The following is a 16,816-nucleotide window of genomic DNA, read 5'->3' as shown; positions in this document are numbered from 1 at the left end:
TATATTATCTCCAGAATTCATAAACCTTGACTCTAAGCTTGATCTCTTGGAAGTGGATATTCTTTTGGACCCACTTGCGATCACACTTATGAATATCCTCTTCATCCAACGGTTCACGTGTCTTTGGGTTAGTTGGATGAACACTTAACCAACCTTTGATACATTGGTAACAGTAGTAACTGTTGCTAATGCCATCATTGATGTAGCATGGGTCCTCCATCCTGTCTAGACATATACCGCAAATAAGTTGGTTTGCAACTTCAACATTCTCCAATGCTCTCATAAAGTGTTCCTTGAGACCGATTTCCGAGGTGAATTTGCGAATGTTGTCACGGTACACAATTGATTCCAGGACACTTGAATCGAGCTGATACATTATTTCCTTGATCTCACTATACTTTAGGACAGAAATAAATGCAGTATGGGAATCTTCTATCACTTGAGGGAGATCATCAAATCGAATGAAGTTGCTGATATTGATACCATATTTCTTGCATATCATTGAGCCACCAAAATAAATAAATATCTTTGTTAATATACGTCCACTTTTTGTTACTATTTCATCACTATATGATAGACGATCAATTCCAAGTGATCTAATCAAAGTAGAAACCTCTGGAATGAGATTATTGACATATTCAGTGACCTCACTTCCCATTCTATCCATTCTTATTTGAATATTTTCCAAATCCTCCGCATATTGAACTATCTGGATTCTAGTAACGTCCTGTTTGTACAAGTACAAAAATCTTTCATATTGTTGTACAAATTGTTTAGTCTTGTCAATTATGTTGTACAACTTTTCAGGAATACTAGCTTCAATCACCTTGGTGGTATAGTTTGGTTGAGACAATACTCTTCGAAGTTGTTCAAGACGATTGAATTCAAAAGACATCAATCTCCTTGAATTCTCCAGGAAGGAGACCTTAAAGTCAAGAAAGTAAATATATATTATCATAATTTTATAGTTGATAATTAATTGAATAATATTTACATTAGGGATAATTTCGTTCTCAATATTCCCGATTAAATTTAAGAGGTTGGTCCATAATACTTCTTGATTTTGTCCTTCAGAATTGAACTCAACAGGATGTTCTATAAAATCAACATTGTTGGTATCTATATTAGTCTTTACTTCCTCATAAGTATTCTTATTATTATTATTAATATTTGTAGTTTTTTTATCCATTATCTCTTCAATTTAATAAGTTTGTATCCAATGATTTCCTAACTTTAGATCGGTACTCTTTATATAATCAAATTAATTATCAATAAATTCCTTCCAATACTTTTTCAACCTGGTTTTTTAAGTTGTAATAGAACATTGTCTAGCTAGACAGAACTTGAATAAATTCTAATACCAGTTTAATACTTTACCAATCATAAATACCATTAATAGTATTAGAGAATATGATATAATGATTGGCATTGGATACTTGTATTATTGACCTACATTATATTATTGCTATTATGAGTGTGTAGATCAGTACAATTGAGTGGGGTTCAAAGTTGACGAAGTTGACCAGTGTGGGAAAGGCAGATAATTGACGAATATCTTTACCCTCAGTGTGTACGTGTGTGCAAGCAAGCAAACAGATACATACAAGTAGTGTTGTTGTGATGTTTGTTTGATCGACTAAACTTAACTTCCCATTTATATATATATAATTAACTTAACTTTATATAATGTTGACGACAGTGAAAAGGAAACTAAGAAAAGTGTCACAGTCACAGTCTACTGCGGCAGTGTTCTGTAGACAATGCTCTTTCCATGCACTGGTGCTGATTGTACTGCTAATACTAATCATACCGATATCTATATCAATATATAATTCACCACCGAGACGATACTTGTCGAGTAAGGCATCGTTTGACGGCCCAGACAGCGTAGATCCGCGCATCAACCACACCGTCTACGACGCAGACCGTGTGCCAACGTACAACGTGTTGCTCGATGCTCACTCACACTCAACCTACTCGGACGGCGGTCTGTCGCCCGAGCAGAACATCATCTGGCACATCAAGAACGGATTCAACGCCATGGTGCTGACCGATCACAACACAGCGTCGGGCGGTGTCGCTGGCCAGCGAATCGCTCTCGAGAAGTACAGCGACAAGATCGTGGTCATCCCCGGAATTGAGTGGACCAACTGTCGGTGTCACATGGGTCTCATCGGCCTCACAGAGGACGTCCCACTCTACAAGTTCCCAACCAACGAGCAGATCAAAGAGATCATCGATCTCACCCACTCCAAGGGCGGCTTTGCCGTCTTGAACCATTACCCATGGTCGACGTGGGCTAACCTCGAGCAGCCGACGCTTCAGGAGTTCCTGGAGATGGGCATCGACTTTATTGAAGTTGTCAATGGCGATACGTTTGACTTCTCTGGCTACACATTCGCCAGACGTAATAACTTGCGCTACTTGGTCGGCACCGACTTCCACATGGGATCAGACGTGGCATCCTGGAATGTACTACAAGTGAATGATGGCGGACGATACAATGCCAGCGAGCCAATCAATGCACGCTACCTCAATCAATCAATCATAATGGATGCGCTCAAGAATGCAAACATATCATTCCTGTTTGATGCAGTTGGCAGCAAGATTGGAGTGTTGAAGGAGCTGTCGCAACAGACATCACTCTACACATTCCTCTCGCCATGGATTCAGCTTGGCTCGTTCTTCCACACGTTCTTTGAGCTCAAGAAGGGAATGTACTCATTCGTCGATGGCAGCTGCACCAAAGAGGAGGTCATCGTTCATACGCCCGAGATCATTTGCTTGGCTGCATGGATAATCTTCTTCTTCTTACTTGTACAACTTACATTATTCTTTGGCGCTACGTTGATAAACTACCTTCGTGGACGTCGTCATGGCAACAAAGGGGACAACGATGGTAGTATAGACAGCAACTCACCACTTGGCTATGACATGGTTGACGTCAACTCTCCGTCAAGATCACGAGCCAAAGATCAATCAGATGTTGACATACCCTTGGATGATGTTCAACACAAATAGCGCGCAATCAATCAATCAATCAAATATATTTATTATGTACAACTATTCTATTCTATTCCAATCTTTGAACTCTATATACAAGCTCACCATCCTTTAGTGATAGGATGGGATAGTAGAGGAAGGACTTGCCCTTGCGCCACCACTTGCCTTCCTCATACTTCTTGTCAGATGGGATAGTGGCCTGGCCCTGGGCATCAACTTGTTGACACAGTTCTTGTGTCTCCTTCTTTGAATACTCCCTTGGCCTTAGTACAGCACGATAAGGATTCTTCTCTGAGAACTTATAAGATGCGATCAGACATCTAAGATACTTGGGTCGTGTACCTTGTGCAAATGGGTTCTTCCTAAGCATGCCGACGACAGATGGTTCATTGCGCAATAGTTTGTCGCAGAAACTATCGAACCATGCTCCAGTTGTACCGAATGATTCGAATTGGCAGAACCATAGTCGCCACTCTAATCTTGGTAGATGACCAATAATGAATCGAGGTTGGACATCCAAGTCACCAGGCTTCCAATTGAACTCATATTGATGCCACTCCTGTCCATCCGTTGATCCCTGGAACAATATCTCCTTCCTACTTGTAGTCATCGAAGCAAACAAACCATAATAGTTTAGCAATCCAAACTTGGAAACATACATATACGGTACGACCAACTTGTTGCTAAAGCCAACCATTCCTCGTGTCAACTTTGATTGATAGAGTATGAGTGAGTGCGTGTAAATGATGATATTGGGTTGGATGTACTTACCTGAGTAAGTGGGATGAATGATAGAATGAGGGTGATGGCTACGATACCAAGTGCGATGGATGCAAAGGTCGCTTCGTACATGATGCCACCAATCGTCTGATCATTATTTGTTATAATATAATTGATTACACTTGATATTGTTGATGGGAATATTGAATCATCAAGGAATATCAATGATATAACCATTGAGTTTAGATTGAATATACCATAGTTTCCACTTATTGCAATCAATATCTGAAGGAATAATAGATTGAATACATCTGTATGAGTATGAGTGTTAGTTAGTGATTGAGCCGTGTGGAATCATTCCATTATTATTACATACTGAACTTGATGAAGAGTGGAAGCATAAGTAGTAGGGGACATGTCATCTCCACAATGAAGTGGTACCAACATCCTAACTTCTTGATGGGTAGTGGTAGTTCATGGAAGATGTAGCTTTGCCAGATGGGCATAGGTTGTGACCAGAAGTGATAGTTGAGTGCCAATCCTTCAGTCCATGATGTGTCGCCTGAGGTAAGCTTACATATACCACTGGCCATGAACAATCTTATTGACATCCAATGCAGTAGCCACCATATTGAACGATGATAAAACGAAGATGCAGGTATACTAACAAATGGAATGAACCTGAATGGTGGCAACAACAATGTCCAAAATGTAGTATCAATCAAAAGGTTATCAAACTGCAATTGGAAGAACTCTCCGCCACAGTTCTAGAAATGATCCAGGCGTTGATTAGTTGATTGAGTAAGTAAGTGAGAGTTGGTGAGGGTACATACCCTAAATGAGAGGTGATTGCAGAATAGGAGTAGTAGCATTAGACTTGGACAAATGTCCATGAAGAGTAGGATGGAACATATGATACCAGTGTGACATGTGTTGATGATGAACTTGTCTGTGAGGTATTTGTTGGGAAGTAGGATAAAGAGTGATGGACTTTCAATGAATGATTTGCTTCGTTCTTTCTTCTTCTCAATGTTTTGTCGGATTGGTAGTATTCCACGTTCACCAAACAGTGGAATCAATTGTGCTTTCAAACTTAGGAATGATGACAAGTATACCAATGCCAACAATCTGATGAACATCCATTGTATTTGATTGAATTGATTAAGTTTGTCATCTGGATTCTTGTTGAAATATACTCTTGTAACAGTGAATTGAAAGAAAGATTTGATAGAGATAATATATAATAAGGTGAAGAATATCCTAAATGACTTTGGTGTTATAATCCTTGATAGAAAATGATCAACTGATCTCTTTGTTGCTCTAACTGCTGCCATTATTATTGTTTGTTTGATTAAAAGTGTATAAAATATTACATTATTTATATATATCTAAGAATAAAAATGATAATAAAGATAATAATAGCTTTTGTTAAAGGATGCATGAATGGATATGACATAGGTTAATTCATTCATTCATTCAAATAAGTGGATAGGATGGTTGATTGGAGGACCAAAATGGAAAGTTCCTTTTTTGGTAAAGTGTGTGGGGGCTTTGGGCTAAAGGCTCAAGGGTGTTGACAACCCTTGACATGTGAACATATACATATTCTCAATTGATTGACTGAATGAATGAATGAATGAATGGATGAATGATGATGAACCAAAGACAGAGGTGCTCAAAGTTGTTTCATCAAGTTGATGAGGTTCTCAAGTCCATGAATGTAACTTGTGTCCAAACACAATTGTTGTGTTGTTGATGGTCCAGTGAGATGGTCTACATGTGCAAAGTCAATCATCTTGATGGTGATTCCAGTGTCTTGTGAGATCATTGTTGTAACATCTTGTTGAGAACCATCTCTAACCTTGCCATATATGAATAACAATGATGAAGAGTAGAATGCCATTGACCTATTCTGATTCTTGAACCAATCAAGTAGTACCTCCAACCTCTCTATGAATGCCAACACCACTCCCTGTCCACCGCACTTGAACACTCTCTCAAGGCCATCCTTCAACATATTCTCCTTTGTCATGTCCTTGCCCCAATTCTTATCCAATCTCAATATCTCATGTGTCTCTGGATGATGTAACTAATGAATGATTGAAAGAATGATCATGATGTGTGTAAGTGATCGAGTGAGCGAGTGATTGGAATGATTCCAGTGTTGGTGATCACACATACCTTTGCACCACAGAAACGGAATCCCAATGATGATGTTGTTGTGTTTACTGACTTGTGCTCCTCATACTTGATCTTCTCTGGTGTGGCAGTGCTGTCATAAGTCCTCATTCCCATCTTTATATCAGCAACACAAACACTATCCTTGTGATAAGGATACGTCAAGTCCTCAAGTCCCATGTACTCTATATGTTGTTGATGAGTGTGAGTAGTTGATCAGGTGACACGACCATTCATAGGAATTCATAGCATACCAATATCGTTCACTTGTATGACCTTGTCAAACTTTGCCAAGAACTGATGGATGGTCTGTTGATGTAGTGTGGATACTGTTTGTTGGTAGAAGTCAACTTCCTTCTTTCCACGCTTGCCTGGTACAGGTTTGTAGACATAACCATCAGATGACATCAAGAATGGTGGTAATCCCTCTGTTCCAGGTGTATCTTCTGTATGACCTGCAATCTGAGAGTCATAATTCCTTAAGTTATTTGTATTCGTACTCATTCTTTTCACTGATGATTCAATCAATCAAGCAAAGACCAAAAAGTGATAAAAAAAGGCTGGAACTTTCGAAAGTTACACAATTTATAAAATGCCAAGGATTTGCTTGGCAATGTGAATGAATGAATGGATAATGGATAATGGATAATGGATAATGGACTTGAAGGACGGATGTGACTCTAGAATATCTCATTGATATGTTCCAGTATCAGTTGGACTACTTGGTTAACATTCTGAGTATCATTGACTACGTTCATGACATTGGTATCTTGGCTCTTGAGTAAGTTGGGTGCCAGTACAATCGACAGATTAGCCGGTGACATCTTATTGATGTTTGAATTCTTGATCACCTTATCCAAGAACTTGAACAAATATCTAGTCAATGCCTTATTAGCCACTGGCAACAATGACATCAACAACTTCAACGACTCTATCTTCTTGTCCAATGGCCTGTTCACCTCTACATCATCATGGATCAATCTTGTTAGTATTCACTCACTCACTCAATCAATCATGTGACTTTGTTTGGGTACTTACTGACTACTTCGATGAATGATGGATAGGTGGAGTAGGGGAAGAGTGGCTCTGGAAGCTCACGAAGGAACATCTTTAGGAGACTGGCAACGGTATGGACATCTTCGCAGTCGTCAAGGTTGACATCTTCACCAGAGTCGAAACATAGTTTGAGTGATTTGACTTGTGAGTTGGCACCAGATAGACGGAACAATCCTTCAGCTTGCAGTCCCCTTCTCTCCAAATAGTCAATTCCCTTGATGAACAATATTGGAACATCATGAGTATTGTCCGGTCTATTCAACAGCTCCTGCAATGGCACGCCAAAGTATGGCGGTGACTTCCTACCCGCTGGTCGATATCTTGGGTCATCGGGATAGGGTGTTAGTCCTTGGATTTGATTGTTTGATTGATTGAGGCCAACTTACGACATGACGGATGATGGAAGATTGAGTTGTTCCCTCGAGAAATATTTGAATAGGTCGCTCAGGTCATCAATGTAGGTCAGCTTCTTCCAGAACTTGGAGCTGATGAATGGTTTGAATAGTCGCAGTGTGAACTTGACCCATGTTGTCGAGTGTACAACATACAATCCCTTTAAGTTCTTTTTGTACCTTAGTGAATGTGAGTCGAGAGTTAGCATGATTGATTGATTGATTGATTGAGTGAGTGCAAGGACACATACTTTCTGTTGAATATGGTATAGACCTTCTTCAACCATGCAAAGCTTGGCTTGTTATCGTTGGACATGTTGGTGTGAACGTAGACGAGGACGTAGTCATCATCGACGATTGGATCCATTACGGAGATGGTGTAGAGTAGGACGCGATCCATGTCAGTCTGCTTGGCGGGCAAGTTTGACACGATAACAACAATCACGGAACGACCAAGATTGTCCTTGCCAGCGCGGTATATAAAATTGAGTGATGCGATATCTTTGAATGTATCCTGCTTCGATCTCTGAAGATAGTCTGCGTATTCGGCCTCTGCTCGTGTCATGCCAGTGCCACTCGATGACGATGATGGTGATGATGTTGAAGATGTAGATTGTGAGACTGCTGTTGTCGCCTTGTTTACTATCGAGCTGAACTTGCTGGTGAGGTTCGAACGAAGTCCACCGACACCACCCTCAGATGTTGTTGGAGCTGGAGTTGGAGCTGGAGCTGGAGTCGGGACCTTGGTCAAGTTGTTGTTGTTGGCGTTGTTTCCAATTTGTAGTCCACCATGCTTGTGATCATATGATTCGAGTAGATCAGCATTGTTCCTCTGCCATTGTGGGATGTTGGCAGTGTCGATGGTGTGATACTGTGGCTTTGGTCGCTGAGCTGGACCTGGATTGAATGAGTAAGGCTTGAGACCAGCACTGTTCCCTGTCTTGTTGTCCTCATCATGATGACCTCCAATAACAATCGCTGAAGGCTTGCCAAGCGTGCGACCACGTGGACCAAATGCATCGTTGCTACCAGCATGTGGCTTTGACATTGTCGTCGTCGATGTCTTTTGACCTGACCAAGGTGTCTGTTTGATGACGGCACATGACGGTTCCTCGTCATCAACATCCACAAGCAACAGTTTAGACTTGTCATCAAACAGATTGATCTTCTCAAACTGATCATCAGTCATATCAGCCAAAGGTGGAGGCTCATCAATCTTATTGTTTGTTCGGCCACCAATCTGCAGTCCACCCATGACCCTCGGTATATTTGGCTTTACTCCAGTAGTGGTCGTCGTCGTCGTAGGTGCAGATGTTGGTGCAGTTGGCGCAGTTGGCGCTACATGTGAATGTATCAATGTCTTTGATCTGTTTGATTGAGGTGCAACTCTACTATACTCTTGTTGTTGTTGTGGTTGTTGTTGTGGTTGTTGTTGGACCACCTTTGTTTGATTGAGTGATGATGATGATGGTGATACATGTTGTTGTGTGGGCGTCACTTGACCTTGTCTATTTATTCCTAATGATGACTTCGATGATATTGTCGGTGTTGTTGTTGTTGTGTCACCAACATGTAATGATGAAGAAGATGGTGATACTGTTGGAGAACCAGTGCCACCTCCACCATTGGCATTATTCAACTTGTTCTGAAATAATAGTTTAGTTGTTGCAACACTGACACCAACTACACTACCTGTACCCTGTGCATTCGTCGTATCATCTTGAGGTAGTACAGTCCTCTTTGATCCTATACTAATATTATTATTATTATTATTATTATTTATCATTTTTCTTTATATATATCAATGAATAAATGAAGAGTTTGTTGACTCAGTGAACTGTCAACAACATATAATGATATTATTATTCATTCATACATTCATTCAATCAATGAGACAAGTACATCACCTGCTGACAAGCATGTCGCGACATCCCATAATTCAAATTCAATCATATTATCTGATTGGTGTGGATGATCTTTTTACAACTTTGGAAGATGAAGTGTGTAACGTTGTTGTTTGTTTATTGGACTTCGTGTTCTCTTTGATTTTTTTACCTCTCACCCACATTCATGAATGATACACACCACAGACTTTATGGATCTTCGAACTTGCCTCCCTCTCTGCATGAATCTCTCGCGCCAGTCGACAAGACAACTTTGAACTGTTCTTACTTCCTTCATTGATCAATCAATATACAGAGATTTGTTAACTTTATATATATATACTCATAAAATGAACACTCCTGTATTCGTCTTAAGTATGTCTTGTTAATAATGATTATGATGATCATAGTCATTGATTTCAACTCAATCATTCAATCAATATAAAAATTGAGACTAACAACAATAACATCATGTTCATAACAATTAGACACCAACGCAAAGCGCGAGGATCAGAAGGAGGCCCAGCAGGGTATCTTCATGGCAGTCAAGGTAAGGTGATCGCGATCAATCAATCATTCAATCAATCAAACAATCAGCAGACAGGGGGCGAATACAGTGACAGCAACATAATCAATCAATCACAGACATCAGCGATAGATAAAGATTAAACAGGTTTATTGACATCGATATCAATCAATCAATCAATCATATAATATTAGGCTGTTGCAAGTATTATCAAGACATGCCTTGGACCAAAGGCAATGTTGAAGATGATCTTGGACCCAATGGGATCGACTGTGGTCACAAACGATGGCAATGCCATTCTTAGAGAGATCGATGTAACTCATCCAGCGGCAAAGTCAATCATCGAGCTGTCACGTGCTCAAGATGAGAACGTCGGCGATGGCACCACATCGGTCGTCATCCTCAGTGCCGAGATGCTCACTGTCAGCGAGCCCCTGATCGACAAGCGCATCCATCCCACACAGATCATCAAGGGCTACAGAATCGCCCTCGACGACGCCCTGCGTCTCATGGACCTGTACTCGCTCAAGATCGACTTGAAGAACCGCAATGAGATCCTCAAGGTCATTCAGTCATCCATTGGCACCAAGTTCATCAACAAGTGGAGCAATCTGATGTGCAACCTCGCATTGGATGCCGTCATGACCGTTCGCATCCAAGATGAGGAGCGTGAGGAGATCGACATCAAGAGATACGCAAAGATTGAGAAGGTATGAATGAGTTATCATGTCGATCAATCAAACATGCCAAGCCATGCTAACTCGACTATCAATCAATCATTCAATCAATCAAACATTAGATTCCAGGTGGAGACATCACAGAGTGCAAAGTATTGAAGGGAGTGATGTTGAACAAGGATGTCACTCACGCCAAGATGAAGAGAATGATCAAGAATCCAAGAATTGTACTGTTAGATTGTGCGTTAGAGTATAAGAAGGGCGAGTCTGATACAATGGTCGACATCACCAACGAGGACGACTTCACCAAGCTGCTCAAGATCGAGGAGGAGTACGTTCAGAAGATATGCAACGACATCATCCGCGTCAAGCCCGATCTGGTGTTCACCGAGAAGGGTGTCTCTGACTTGGCCCAGCATCACTTTGTCAAGAAGGGCATCACCTGTCTGCGTCGTCTCAAGAAGACCGAGAACAACCGTATTGCCAGGATCTCTGGCGCCACCATCGTCAGCAGAACCGACGAGCTGCAAGAGAGCGACGTCGGTACCGAGTGCGGTCTGTTTGAGATCCGCAAGATCGGTGACGAATACTTCACATTCTTGGAGGAGTGCAAGAACCCCAAGGCCTGCACCATCGTCCTGCGTGGTGCCAGCAAGGACATCCTCAACGAAGTCGAGAGGAACATCCAGGACGCTATGAGCGTCGCGCGCAACGTTGTCTTGGACCCACGTCTGGTGCCCGGTGGTGGTGCCATCGAGATGGCCATCTCACAGGCACTCTCTGAGAAGTCCAAGTCCATTGAAGACATCTACCAATTCCCATACAAGGCTGTCGCTACAGCCCTCGAGTGTATCCCAAGGATTCTGGCTCAGAACTGTGGATCAAACACAATCAAGCTGCTAACTGAGTTGAGAGTAAGTCAACACAATACATCACGATACTCAATCAATCAAACACTAACATCTTCACACTACCATCTTTAGGCCAAGCACGCTGTCAACCCAATGGAGAACAATACATGGGGAGTCGATGGAGATAAAGGTATTATTGTCGATATGAAGGAGTTGGGCATTTGGGACACTCACGCCGTCAAGGTGCAGACTTTGAAGACCGCCATTGAATCAGCCTGCACAATGCTTAGAGTCGATCACATTGCCTCGGCTGTTTCCAAGAAGGGTGGTGACCAGCATGGACACTAAACAGAGGTTGACGGTTTAGAGGAGGATGGGTCGGATCTGCTCATCCATCCATCCATCCATCCTCAGTCCAAGTCCACAGTCCAATAAATCATCATTATCTTTATATATTTTAACCAAAGTGTACATGATGTGGTCTGGTCCATTATTATTATTCATTACCATTATTCATTGAATAACACCTAGATCATTGTAACCGGGTAATACCTACCTACATATCTGTATATGTCTTGCGTTGGTTAACAGACAGGGACATGGAAATGAATGAATGTCGACGAATGATGGGCAAGTAGTAAGCAAAAGGTTTGTTTTTTAGATGAATCATACATTATGAAGCCCCAATAAAGTGGTTATATTACAATGGGTATTCTTATCATTGACAAAAAATATCTACTAATAACTAATAATACAAATGATACCAAATGTATAAATAGATATCCTCCTTCAGGAGATAGATGTAATAATATTTTATAATTTTCAAACAAATAATTAATAATGTATAATAATTTTAACAAGATAGTCCTAGTTTTGGTTGTACTTGTTTGTGTATTCCAAACTACAAATGGTTGTTTGGAGACTTATATGACAAGATATTCAACTGCTATTCATTTGACTGCTAATGATAATGGAAGAAATGTAGTTGAGGAGGTACGTTCAATCAACTTTAACAACTGTTTCACTTGGTACACAATCTTTTGGGGAGGAAGTGATGCCAATGGTTTCATGACCACAAGACACAACTGCCAGAACCTCGGTGAGAACGAGTTCTACTTCTCAAGAAATGGTTTCTCATCAGGTAAATAATTATTTTATTATTGATTTAATATTCTTTTTCTAACATTCAATATTAAACCAGGATGGAAGCCATTTAACCAGGGTTGCCCAATTTGGAGCGGAACACCACCTCTTGATTCAAGATACGCTCAATGTGATTCAAGAGATTGGTGTTAACACCAAATATACCCATTTATTATTATTAATAATAATAACACCAATACATTATAATAAATATAACACAAATATTATTGGGGCCAATAATGTCAAACTGTGAGTGATAACTTTGTATTTCAAGTTAATCAACAAAAGTGTGTTTATGAGTTTGATTTTCGTGATACCACTAAACTATTGGAGAGGGAAAGGAAGAATGATTAAATCAATTAGTTTAATAATTTGGTTAAAGTTAAATATTAATATTAAATCCTTAACTAATTATGATTATAAAAACCCATGAAACACATCTTAATATATCATTATCCAATTTCTACATTTAATTAACAATGGGCAACTCAAATAACAAACAAACCCTTAACAATAATCAGATATATCTCCCAGTCTCAGTTCCCTTAGAGATCTCATGTTGTGAGAAGGAAAAACCTCTATCTAAGGATCCAAACAATAATAATAACAACAACAACCAGAATAATAATGATTATAAAACATTCAAGGAGGATCAAGTTAAATATACTGAAATGTTAAAGAGAATTGAATCTGAGGTCAATACTGTAAGTATTATTTTTGGGCAATATTAATATTAATCATTTATTAACCTTTATTATTCCCATTTTTAGATTGAATTCTTTGTCCTTGCCAAACTAATCTTGAAATTTGAGTTGGAACGTATATCCTCTCTCATCTTGATTATTTTCCAGAATAGATATTCTGAGCATGTCAATCGTGCTGGAATTCCAGATACTCTGAAGAACATACAAGGAAAGATATTGGAGTTTATTTCCCACTACCTCCTTTTCGTAGATAGTTATAAGAAGGACATAGCTTCTATCTCAATATTAGAGTACGCCACCAAACTAGAGTCTATCGAGAACTATATGTGGTCCCTATACCAAGCAATAAGCTCTTTAACCAATCAATTGGTTAAAAGTGTTGCAACACAACTTCCAGAGTTGGAGATGCAATCAGAAGATCTCAAGAAGGATATGAATATTGGATTGGGGTATGTTAAAGAATATTATATATGACATTATTCAGTACTAACACTAATCAATCAATCTATTGGAAATATAGAGTGGGAATATCCACTTTAGTAGTTGGTATTGTTTTGACTATTACTGGATTTGTTTTCTCTCCAGTAACTGGAGGCACTTCACTTGTTTCTACCGGCGCTGGAGTATTGATGATTACTGGTGGAACAGTAGGAGTAGGTATTGGATCAACTGCTGTGGCCATCCCTGTGATCAAGTTCAATGATATTAAGAAGCTTATCAATGGATTGAATCAAAGTGTGGATACGTCTCTATTATACAAGGCCAAGTTAACTCATCTCAAGGACCAGGTTGGTCTTAAGGAAATGTTCTTGAGAGCACTCTCAAATGTTGAGCCAAACGGATACATTTGCCTTATCTGCAGAGAAAAGTTGAGGAACCCTGTATACACTTTGAATGGAAGGTCTGTCACTTACTATTGTTATGATTGCCTCGAAAAAGCATTGGACAAAAATCCTAGAAACCCATTGACCAGAGCCCCGATGGTGATTGCCGATGCTAGAAAATGCACAAAGGAAGAAGAAGATATTATGAACAAGTACGAGGTGACTAAGAGGAATATCGAGATTTCAGAGTTTTGGAAATGATCCATTAGAATGTGTCTCTCTCTCTATCAACTTTGCTCCACATTACTGTCTCCAACAATATTTAAAGCTCTCTAATTATCTTTTATTAAAATTATATCTATGTTTCTCAAAGAATGAATGATTCAATAATAATTAAAGAAGGATAGAATAGGATAGGACATTCAATTGAATGTACTTTTTTCTAGGTAGATGTATACCAATCTAGGACATGCGAGAATGAATGGACATGTGTGTGGTGTGTTGACACTTCACATGTTACCCCCATCTTCAATACACTACTAGTGTCAACAACACGAAGGTGTTGTTATCTGATGATGTTGAAGGTGATAATGGTTATATAATGATAATCAACAACTATATGATGTTATAATAATAATAAATAGTTATCATAATAATTAAAACAAATAAATATTTATTGGATTGAATGAAATGAATTACTTAAAGAACAAAGAAGCTTCATACAAGAAGTTGGTCAGCACTGATAATGATGCAAGTGTCAGCAACACAGCTGCTGTGACAGGTACATCATCATCAATAGACATTGATCAATATCAACCAAACAACATCAAAGATGTTGACAATCACAATCGATACGATAAACAACAACAACAATCTTCATCATCAACATTATCATCGTCAATGCCAACTCGTATATTAGTGATACCAGAGGGTCAACAAACAAGTGATAACTATAGTGTAGTGTCAGTGGATGTTCATCCGGGAGGAGAAGAAAAGCAATCATCAAACAATCAAGACCTTGATGAACGAGAAAGAGACGACTTCAAAAGATATATGTCTGGAATGGACCAGGACAATGTGCCTCTGATACAGGACATAGGACATGTTGATATCAACGAAGATGACCTGCCAAGCGAACCTCCGCCCAACCAACCATTACTGCCATTATACAAACTAATAGCACTCTCAATCTCTTTCTTGGGCGTTCAGTTTGGTTGTAAGTGTATTAAGAATGATGTCAAGATCAAAGATTGAATGCATGGCTGACCATGACCATGTTTTCACAATAGGGGCCTTGCAAATGGCATATAGTACTCCGATGTTCTTACAGCTTGGAGTGTCACGATTCTGGGTATCATTTATTTGGATCGCGGGACCTGTTTCAGGACTGATAGTCCAGCCAATTGTTGGAGTGATCAGTGATCGATTGGTATCCAAATATGGAAGAAGGAAACCATTTATATTCTTTGGATCAATATGTATTGGTATGTTGTTGTACCTAACAACCCAAGGTCTACGTTCAATCAATCAAACTAACCTCCAACTCATAGTTCTTGGACTTATGTTAATATCAAATGCACCTTCAATTGGAGCAAAGATGGGTGATACTCCAGATAAACAGACCAAGGCTATTATATTAGCGGTAAGATAATAACTCTTCAGTTGGAATCCAAAGGATGTGGCAACTGAACTGACTATTTCAATCATATAGATCATTGGATTCTGGATATTGGACCTTTCAAACAATGCTGTACAATCACCTTGTCGTGCACTTTTGGTTGATGTCGCACCACCTGCTCAACAAGGACTAGGTTCATCCCTATTCTCCATCATGTTAGGCATTGGTAACCTATTAGGTTACTTCATGGGCTCACTCAGTTTGGTTGGATTACTACCCTTTATGAAGACAGACATTCGGATATTATTTAGTAAGCATTCAATCAATCGATCAACCATAACGCCATTGACTTACATACACTACCCAAGCCATCTCTAGTATAGTCCTTTTAATATCAATATCAATCACACTCATTGTTATCAAGGAGGATACTTATCAACCGATCAATCAACATCTAGAATCGACAAACTACCTCCGCCATATATTTGACTCATTGCGAGACATACCTCCATACTTGTCGCGAGTATGTTGTACACAGTTCTTCTCATGGATTGGATGGTTCTGCTTTGTTCTCTACGTCACCACATGGGTTGGAGTCGATGTCTATCATGGCAATCCCAACGCACCCGCTGGATCAATTGGTCTCGACCTATTCCAAGAGGGAGTGCGCCGAGGCTCTCTTGGCCTATCGATCCAATCAGTCGTGGCCATTGCCTCCTCCCTGCTTTTACCTTGGCTGATAAGATTGATTGGACACAAGGAGATTTACTTCATAGGAACATTCATTCAAGCAGTGTGCTTTGGACTGTTCTTCTTTGTCGAAGGACGCATATCGTGTCTGTTCCTCATTGGTGCAACAGGATTCTCGTGGGCAGTCGTCATGGTAATGCCATTCACAATAGTTGGAATGGGATCAACTGCCAGCAAGAGTGGACTACACATTGGAGTGATGAACATATTCGTGGTGGTGCCACAACTACTAGTATCATTGACGATCAGTTTCATCATTGATCTCTTTGGAGGTGATATAGTTATATCATTGTTAACTGGATCAGTGTCATCATTCATTGGTATGTATCTATCTCTTCATTCGAGCTGCGTGTTCATTTATTCAAACTAACACATAATCTATGTTTAGCCGCACTATCTGTTCTACGATTGATTATTCCTGAATATAATATTGATCAACTAACTTATTAATATATCAATGAATGGTGGACATGATCAATCAGTTCTAGACA

General features: G+C 39.7%; 7 protein-coding genes across 7 annotated transcripts; 4 read left to right on the top strand and 3 right to left on the bottom strand.

Moving 5' to 3' along the window:
* Positions 1-1,686: 1,686 nt before the first annotated feature.
* SAMD00019534_043140 (hypothetical protein) lies at positions 1,687-3,021 on the top strand (the record flags this gene model as incomplete). The annotated part of the gene is made up of 1 exon (XM_012900819.1): positions 1,687-3,021. One exon carries the CDS (start codon positions 1,687-1,689, stop codon positions 3,019-3,021), a length of 1,335 nt encoding a protein of 444 aa, XP_012756273.1.
* A 52-nt stretch (positions 3,022-3,073) lies between these two features.
* Positions 3,074-4,124, bottom strand: SAMD00019534_043130 (hypothetical protein; the record flags this gene model as incomplete). The annotated part of the gene is made up of 3 exons (XM_012900818.1): positions 3,074-3,712; positions 3,775-4,034; positions 4,100-4,124. 3 exons carry the CDS (start codon positions 4,122-4,124, stop codon positions 3,074-3,076), a joined length of 924 nt encoding a protein of 307 aa, XP_012756272.1.
* Positions 4,125-5,401: 1,277 nt separating this feature from the next.
* Positions 5,402-6,405, bottom strand: SAMD00019534_043120 (hypothetical protein; the record flags this gene model as incomplete). The annotated part of the gene is made up of 3 exons (XM_012900817.1): positions 5,402-5,812; positions 5,905-6,086; positions 6,156-6,405. Coding segments are annotated over 3 exons (843 nt in total), but the record flags the coding sequence as incomplete, so codon positions are not given.
* Positions 6,406-6,581: 176 nt separating this feature from the next.
* Positions 6,582-9,135, bottom strand: SAMD00019534_043110 (hypothetical protein; the record flags this gene model as incomplete). Its single annotated transcript, XM_012900816.1, has 5 exons — positions 6,582-6,862; positions 6,940-7,277; positions 7,344-7,442; positions 7,506-7,529; positions 7,601-9,135. The coding sequence occupies 5 exons, from the start codon at positions 9,133-9,135 to the stop codon at positions 6,582-6,584; spliced, it is 2,277 nt and encodes a 758-aa protein (XP_012756270.1).
* Positions 9,136-9,582: 447 nt separating this feature from the next.
* Positions 9,583-11,634, top strand: SAMD00019534_043100 (hypothetical protein; the record flags this gene model as incomplete). The annotated part of the gene is made up of 5 exons (XM_012900815.1): positions 9,583-9,607; positions 9,721-9,782; positions 9,953-10,468; positions 10,558-11,349; positions 11,419-11,634. The coding sequence occupies 5 exons, from the start codon at positions 9,583-9,585 to the stop codon at positions 11,632-11,634; spliced, it is 1,611 nt and encodes a 536-aa protein (XP_012756269.1).
* A 1,904-nt stretch (positions 11,635-13,538) lies between these two features.
* Positions 13,539-14,218, top strand: SAMD00019534_043090 (hypothetical protein; the record flags this gene model as incomplete). The annotated part of the gene is made up of 2 exons (XM_012900814.1): positions 13,539-13,582; positions 13,654-14,218. 2 exons carry the CDS (start codon positions 13,539-13,541, stop codon positions 14,216-14,218), a joined length of 609 nt encoding a protein of 202 aa, XP_012756268.1.
* Positions 14,219-15,010: 792 nt separating this feature from the next.
* On the top strand, positions 15,011-16,775 carry SAMD00019534_043080 (hypothetical protein; the record flags this gene model as incomplete). Its single annotated transcript, XM_012900813.1, has 6 exons — positions 15,011-15,173; positions 15,247-15,441; positions 15,508-15,599; positions 15,669-15,885; positions 16,034-16,645; positions 16,714-16,775. 6 exons carry the CDS (start codon positions 15,011-15,013, stop codon positions 16,773-16,775), a joined length of 1,341 nt encoding a protein of 446 aa, XP_012756267.1.
* Between the last annotated feature and the right edge of the window lie 41 nt (positions 16,776-16,816).

The sequence above is a fragment of the Acytostelium subglobosum genome (genome assembly GCF_000787575.1).
Source record: "Acytostelium subglobosum LB1 DNA, scaffold: scaffold7, whole genome shotgun sequence".
Classification (NCBI taxonomy): Eukaryota; Evosea; class Eumycetozoa; order Acytosteliales; family Acytosteliaceae; genus Acytostelium; species Acytostelium subglobosum.
The sequence above is the reverse complement of the archived record's forward strand: the minus strand, read 5'-3'. Positions and strand labels throughout refer to the sequence as shown.